Below are 6,349 nucleotides of genomic sequence, written 5' to 3' on the forward strand. Positions count from 1 at the left end.
TCTAGTACTTAACCTGGAGGTCTAGAGTTCGAATCCTGGGGAAGGCAAAAATCCACTGGCCAGGGGTGGAAAGACCTAGTGAGTAACGGCACGGCCGAGGGTCGTCGGTTGACGACATAAGGGGTCGCCAGTTGGGTCGCCAGTTGGGCCGCCCAAGGGGCCGAGGGGCCGGATCGTTACACAATCAACTTTGACTTATCGAGACTTTATCATTGTCTAGTATCTGATCAATCTTAACTTATCAGAACTTCACTATTATCTAACATTCGATCGATCAACTTTGACCTATCAAGATTTTCAATCTCGTGTTTACGTGTCACGACTTCATTCACCTACCTATAATACATCTGCTCAATTTTGACCTTTTTTTTTTTTCAAAGAAAGTTGTTCGTTTGATTTTTATTTATTTTTTAATTGTGTTTCAAAATTTAATTAGCCTTAAAACACTTATTTTATTCTAAAATACCACTACCCCATGAAAACAAGCAAGACCCGAGATTCCCAACAGCACTTTTACTGGATGCTGATTTGTTCAGCAATCAATCCACACAACACACATGATTAGAAATTTAAAGCAAACACACAAGACACATGATTAAGAATTTAAATCTTCGTCTTTCTTCTTCTTCTTCTCCAAAAGGTAGCCAGTAACAGCCTCACCTATGACTGCCACTATATCAGTACTGGCCAGAGAGGCATTGGCCGCGTGCTCTTCGTCAACCTCAAACTCCACCGTCGATCTGATGATGGACGAGCCGCTCTCCTTCTCGACAATTTCCAATCGAATCATATAGTAGGTGAAGCCCAGTTCCAGTAGCCCTCCTTCCACTCCAACTGCTTCCTTCACTCTGTTCTCGTGATCAATCTTCACGAACTTCTCCTTGTAGTGCCTCGGCCCTCCTGCTCCTGCTCATGACGCGCGTGTTTGTTGAATCTTATTTGTAAATAATTAATGAAGTTGCGACGCAGGCGGTCTCACCGGCGGCGAGTGTGCAGAGCAGAACGGTGCCGACGCCACCGTCCCCTTCGACGAGCTCCACCTTTTCGAAGATATCAGGGAGCAATTGGGGGACCAGCTGGCCGAGTTTCAGGTGGCTGTACACCTCCCAGAGTTCGCCGGCGTCGAGCTTGACCTCCAGCTCATGGCAGAGTGCTCCCTTCATTTCTGTCTTCTGCTTCCTTCGTTCACTATAAAGGGGCTAAAGCTTGAGATTTAGAGAGTACAGAGCTACACAGAAGAAACGATTGAGGCGAAGGGAGATCATAGATTATAATTTATGATGAATTTTTTAGTGGCCTTAGTTTGTTTCCATGCATTCATTTTTTTACAAGATTTAATTGATATGTGATTCCTTTACATTGTTCTTTCGTCGAGGTTAACAAGTTTCTCCTTGTAATCTTGTATCATTAGTCAACTGTTGAAGTTGTCACCGAGTTGTTGTTATCGAAAATTAAAAAAAAAAAATGTTCAAGGCCTCCGATGTCACAAATTGATTTATTAAGATTTTAGATTCTTTAATTATGTTCATGACGTTAGATGCCTCCGATTATGATTGTAAATTCATACCAAATCGTTGACTGTTTGCCCTTATTAAAAGTTTTTGTTGTTGTTAAATATGATTTTTGATATTTACTAAGTCTAAAATATGTATTTTTATTTTTAAATTTAGATATCTAACTTTTACGATTTGATTAATGTAGAAATGGATGGTTCGATTTCATAGACCGACTACCATTAAATCTAGAAAGCATAAGTACGTATTGACATGACACCCTAATGTTAGGTTCAAAAATGTCTAACATGAAATTCGACCTCGTCAACATGTATTTTATTCATGATAATTACTAAAGACAAAGAGGGATATTAACCATTACATGAAAATGAAATAGTTTATTGTAAAATTATGTATATTTAACATTTGACAATTTCAAACATTAAATGCACTCTCCCTTTTATAATTTTTTATTTATAATTAAATATTTGCTTGACTAATCTTAAAAATAAATAATCATCTCTTTAGAAATTCAGAACACATTGTGAATATAATGTTCATTCTTCTGCAAAAGATATAATCTGCCACTTCAACGGTTTCACAATCATCAAGAGGTAAATTAAGAAACTGCAGTTGATCACGACGGAGGAATATATTACTTGACTTTGCTGAAATTCGAACCCTTGTCCTCTTCTACAAGTCTGTTCCATCATAACCAACTCAGCAATCCTTCGGGGCGAATATAATGCTCATTCACACTCACACTGTATGATCTAATTTTAGTCATTTGTTATTTCGTAGAGGTGCTTTTAGTCCTCAATATGCAAATGATCAGTTTTATATAAACCTTTTCATTTTAATGCTTTAGTAATTTCAAAAATTAAATAATATATTTCTACAAATTTTATCTTTTAAATGTGGTTTTTAAACAGATTGTATTCTTGCAATTCGGTAATGATACTAGCTCTCATGTATCATTCTTTGTGATTGCTTGGATTGCTTCATTCATGGCATTTCTCCATTTTTTATCATGAGCAGCATCGTCATAACTTATAGGCTCGGTTTCTGTAAGTAAGCAAAATTGAGTAAAATCATTAAAATTTACCTCTTCAGTGGCATCATAAATGTCACTCAAACTTCTGAATCTTCGAAGCCCTTCACTTGAGCTTGCTTTATTTATTTGTGCATTTGGTGGTGATGTCGGTGGTGGAGTATTACGTGGTGTCATGCTTTCTTCCTCCTCATCATCATCAAGGAAAGGACTATATCCCCTCTCTTTCTTTGTAATACTCCACTCCCAAACACCTGCTTCATCGAACTCCACATTTCTACTAATAATAATCTTCCCATTGCTTGGATTATACAACTTGTAACCTTTAGAGCTTTGATCATAGCCGATGAAGAGATACTTTGCACTTTTATAATCAAGCTTCGTTCTTTTCTCATAAGGAACATGCGTGTAGGCAATACTCCCAAAAACCCTCAAGTGTGAAACACTTAGCTTGTATCCATTCCAAGCTTCTTGAGGCGTCATACCATGAACACTTTTGGTGTGACACCGATTCATCAAGTATATTACACAAGAGACAGCTTCGACCCAATATTTATTCGGCATGTTGTTGCTTTTCAACATACTCCTCACCATGTTGAGAATAGTTTGGTTCTTCCTCTCTACCACTCCATTTTGTTGTGGTGAATATGGAGTCGTCATGGGACGATGAATGTCATTTTCTTCACAAAAGAGCTTGAATTCATTAGAGGTGAATTCTCCACCTCTATTAGACCGAAGAACTTTGATTTGATAGCCACTTTGTTTCTCCACCATTAATTTGAACCTTTTGAAGATTCCAAACACCTCCGATTTTGCCTTCAAAAAATATATCCAAGTTTTCCGAGAATAGTCATCAATGAAAAGCACAAAGTAATTATTCTCACCAAATGATGATGGCTTGATTGGTCCGCACACATCTGAGTGTATCAGCTCCAATGGATGTTGAGCCCTCGTTAAAGACTTCTTTGGAAAACTCTTTCTCACTTGCTTTCCAAAAGACATCCTTCACAAAGTTAATTAGGATGGTTTATGGAGGGCAATCCTCTCACCATTCTTCCATTGCTCATTATCTTCAATCCATCGAAGTTCAAATGCCCAAATCTCATGTGCCATAGCTAAGATAAATCTTTGAAACAAGATTTCAAACACATAGGAACGCCACTTTGAATATTTAACAAAAATTTTCTATTCTTTGTCATGGGCACCTTAGCAAGAAATCTGCCACTTTCATCTTTTAACATCAAGGATTTATCTTTTAAGTGAATATCATAATTCTTTTTCAATAATTGGCCCAAACTCAAAATGTTACTTTTCATGATCGGCACATAAAACACATTGGAAATTAATTGATGACTTCCATCTTTTGCAAGAATCAAAATCGTACATTTTCCTTTCACTTGAACTTTTGAAGAATCACCAAAAGTTATATCTCCATCGGTTGATTCATCAAGTTCTACGAACACTCTTCTTCCGCAAATGTGGCTACTTGCGCTAGAATCAAGATACCATGTACACTCATTCTCATCTTGATCAGTTTTGCAAGCTAGCAACAGAGTAGGGCTCGAATCTTCTTTTATATCATTGCTCTCCGCAAAATTAGTTGTCTCTTCCTTGTTATTTCTACATTCCCAAGAATAGTGGTCAATACGATGACAAATAAAGCACTCAATTTCAGATTTGCAATACCTCATTTAATGACCTCCACGACTTCTACCCCTTCTACGATTTCTTCTTTGATTGAAGTTTTGACTTGTCTCAGCATTATATGAGAAGTTTTTGTCACCTCGTCTACCTCTTCCATGACCATGGCCTCGACCTTGGCCCTGTCCTCGAGATCCTCCACGTCTGCGGCTTCTTTGGGATACACCTTGGTTTGTGTCCTTCAATGATAACTTTGCTTTCAAGACTTATTCAACCGATTCTTGAATCGATTTTATTAATCTTTCTTCGTGTGCTTGTAAAGATCTAGCAAGCCCATCAAGGGTCATGGTGTCTAGATCTTTAGACTCTTCGATGACAACCACGATATAATTAAATTTTAGATCCAAAGATCTTAAAATTTTTCTAACAATTCGATCATCCTTCATATCATCTCCATATCTTTTCAATTAATTTGTAACAGCCAATACTCTTGAGAAATAATCAGAAATAGATTCGGAATCCTTCATGCGTAGAGATTCAAACTCTCCTCTCAATGTTTGAAGACGTACCTTCTTTACTTTATCAACACCTTTAAATGAAGCTTGAAGAGTTTCCCATGCTTACTTGGATGTAATTGCCGCAGCAACTTTCTCGAACATCTTTTCATCCAAACTTTGATGGATGAGAGTGAGCGCCTTTTGGTCCTTCTTGGCGGATGCCTCATTTTCATCAACGCCATTCTCCACAAGATCCCAAGCTTCATATGCTCCAAGCAAAGCCTTCATCCTTATGCACCAATTATCATAATTTTCTTAGGTGAGAGATGGAACTACAAATGGGGTTCCAAGCGACATCTTTCCTTCAAGCTTTGTCTCCAAACATAAAATGGTAAGCTCTGATACCAATTTGTTAGAAAATGGAGAGCATGAAAACTAAAACACTCAATAATGGAGGAAAACTAAAACACTCAAGAATGGAGAAAAAAATTTTCTTGCTTGTTCAATTGATGAATATATAGGGTATTTATAGAAAATCTCCAAAAGAGATCTATACAAATACATAAACTAATAATAAATACATGAAGAGTCATTCATGAATCCTCCATAAAACCTCTAACATTCAGGAATACAGTAGTACGGAGGCCTGTAGCTTTCGATCAGATTCAGTGATTCCCAACAGCACCTTTATTGGATGCTAATTTGTTCAGCAATCCATCCACACAACACACATGATTAACAATTTGAAGCTTCGTCTTTCTTCTTCTTCTCCAAAAGGTAGCCAGTAACAGCCTCACCTATGACTGCCACTATATCAGTAGTGGCCAGAGCGGCATTGGCCGCGTGCTCTTCGTCAACCTCAAACTCCACCGTCGATCTGATGATGGACGAGCCGCTCTCCTTCTCGACAATCTCCAATCGAATCATATAGTAGGTGAAGCCCAGTTCCAGTAGCCCTCCTTCCACTCCAACTGCTTCCTTCACTCTGTTCTCGTGATCAATCTTCACGAACTTCTCCTTGTAGTACCTCGGCCCTCCTGCTCCTGCTCAAGACGCGCGTGTTTGTTGAATCTTAATTATAAATAATTAATGAAGTTGCGACGCAGGCGGTCTCACCGGCGGCGAGTGTGCAGAGCAGAACGGTGCCGACGCCACCGTCCCCTTCGACGAGCTCCACCTTTTCGAAGATATCAGGGAGCAATTGGGGGACCAGCTGGCCGAGTTTCAGGTGGCTGTACACCTCCCAGAGTTCACTGGCGTCGAGCTTGACCTCCAGCTCATGGCAGAGTGCTCCCTTCATTTCTCTCTTCTGCTTCCTTTGTTCACTATAAAGAGGCTAAAGCTTGAGATTTAGAGAGTACAGAGCTACACAGAAGAAACGATTGAGGCGAAGGGAGATCATAGATTATAATTTTTGATGAATTTTTTAGTGGCCTTAGTTTGTTTCCATGCATTCATTTTTTTACAAGATTTAATTGATATGTGATTCCTTTGCATTGTTCTCTCGTCGAGCTTAACAAGTTTCTCCTTGTAATCTTGTATCATTAATCAACTGTTGAAGTTGTCACCGAGTAGTTGTCATCGAAAGTTTTTTTTAAAAAAATTTTATGTTCAAGGCCTCCGATGTCACAAATTGATTTATTAAGATTTTAGGTTCTTTAATTATG

The 6,349-nt window shown here is 38.4% G+C and overlaps 2 protein-coding genes across 3 annotated transcripts; both read right to left on the reverse strand.

Annotated features, from left to right (window-relative positions):
- Positions 1-595: 595 nt before the first annotated feature.
- On the reverse strand, positions 596-1,285 carry LOC141831351 (norbelladine synthase-like). Its single transcript, XM_074718708.1, has 2 exons — positions 980-1,285; positions 596-906 (listed from the first exon to the last, which is right to left on the reverse strand). Exons 1-2 carry the CDS (start codon positions 1,161-1,163, stop codon positions 596-598), a joined length of 495 nt encoding a protein of 164 aa, XP_074574809.1. The 5' UTR covers positions 1,164-1,285.
- Positions 1,286-5,358: 4,073 nt separating this feature from the next.
- On the reverse strand, positions 5,359-6,104 carry LOC141832407 (norbelladine synthase-like). Of its 2 annotated transcripts, none has more exons than XM_074719913.1 (2): positions 5,799-6,104; positions 5,359-5,725 (listed from the first exon to the last, which is right to left on the reverse strand). In XM_074719913.1, exons 1-2 carry the CDS (start codon positions 5,980-5,982, stop codon positions 5,418-5,420), a joined length of 492 nt encoding a protein of 163 aa, XP_074576014.1. In that variant the 5' UTR covers positions 5,983-6,104; the 3' UTR covers positions 5,359-5,417. The 2 variants fall into 2 exon arrangements, with proteins under 2 accessions (XP_074576014.1, XP_074576015.1); XM_074719914.1 differs by having other exon boundaries at positions 5,411-5,719.
- Positions 6,105-6,349: the final 245 nt, after the last annotated feature.

The sequence above is a fragment of the Curcuma longa genome, chromosome 7 (genome assembly GCF_044706935.1).
Source record: "Curcuma longa cultivar G26 ecotype Majalengka, Jawa Barat chromosome 7, ITB_CL_G26_1.1, whole genome shotgun sequence".
Classification (NCBI taxonomy): Eukaryota; Viridiplantae; Streptophyta; class Magnoliopsida; order Zingiberales; family Zingiberaceae; genus Curcuma; species Curcuma longa.

Excerpts from the sequence above, each read along its gene's own strand:
- LOC141831351 (XM_074718708.1), bottom strand. The coding sequence starts at position 1,163 with ATGAAGGGAGCACTCTGCCATGAGCTGGAGGTCAAGCTCGACGCCGGC. Across the intron at positions 907-979 it reads GCTCTGCACACTCGCCGCCG|GAGCAGGAGGGCCGAGGCAC; the intron begins GTGAGACCGCCT and ends CGTCATGAGCAG.
- LOC141832407 (XM_074719913.1), bottom strand. The coding sequence starts at position 5,982 with ATGAAGGGAGCACTCTGCCATGAGCTGGAGGTCAAGCTCGACGCCAGT. Across the intron at positions 5,726-5,798 it reads GCTCTGCACACTCGCCGCCG|GAGCAGGAGGGCCGAGGTAC; the intron begins GTGAGACCGCCT and ends CGTCTTGAGCAG.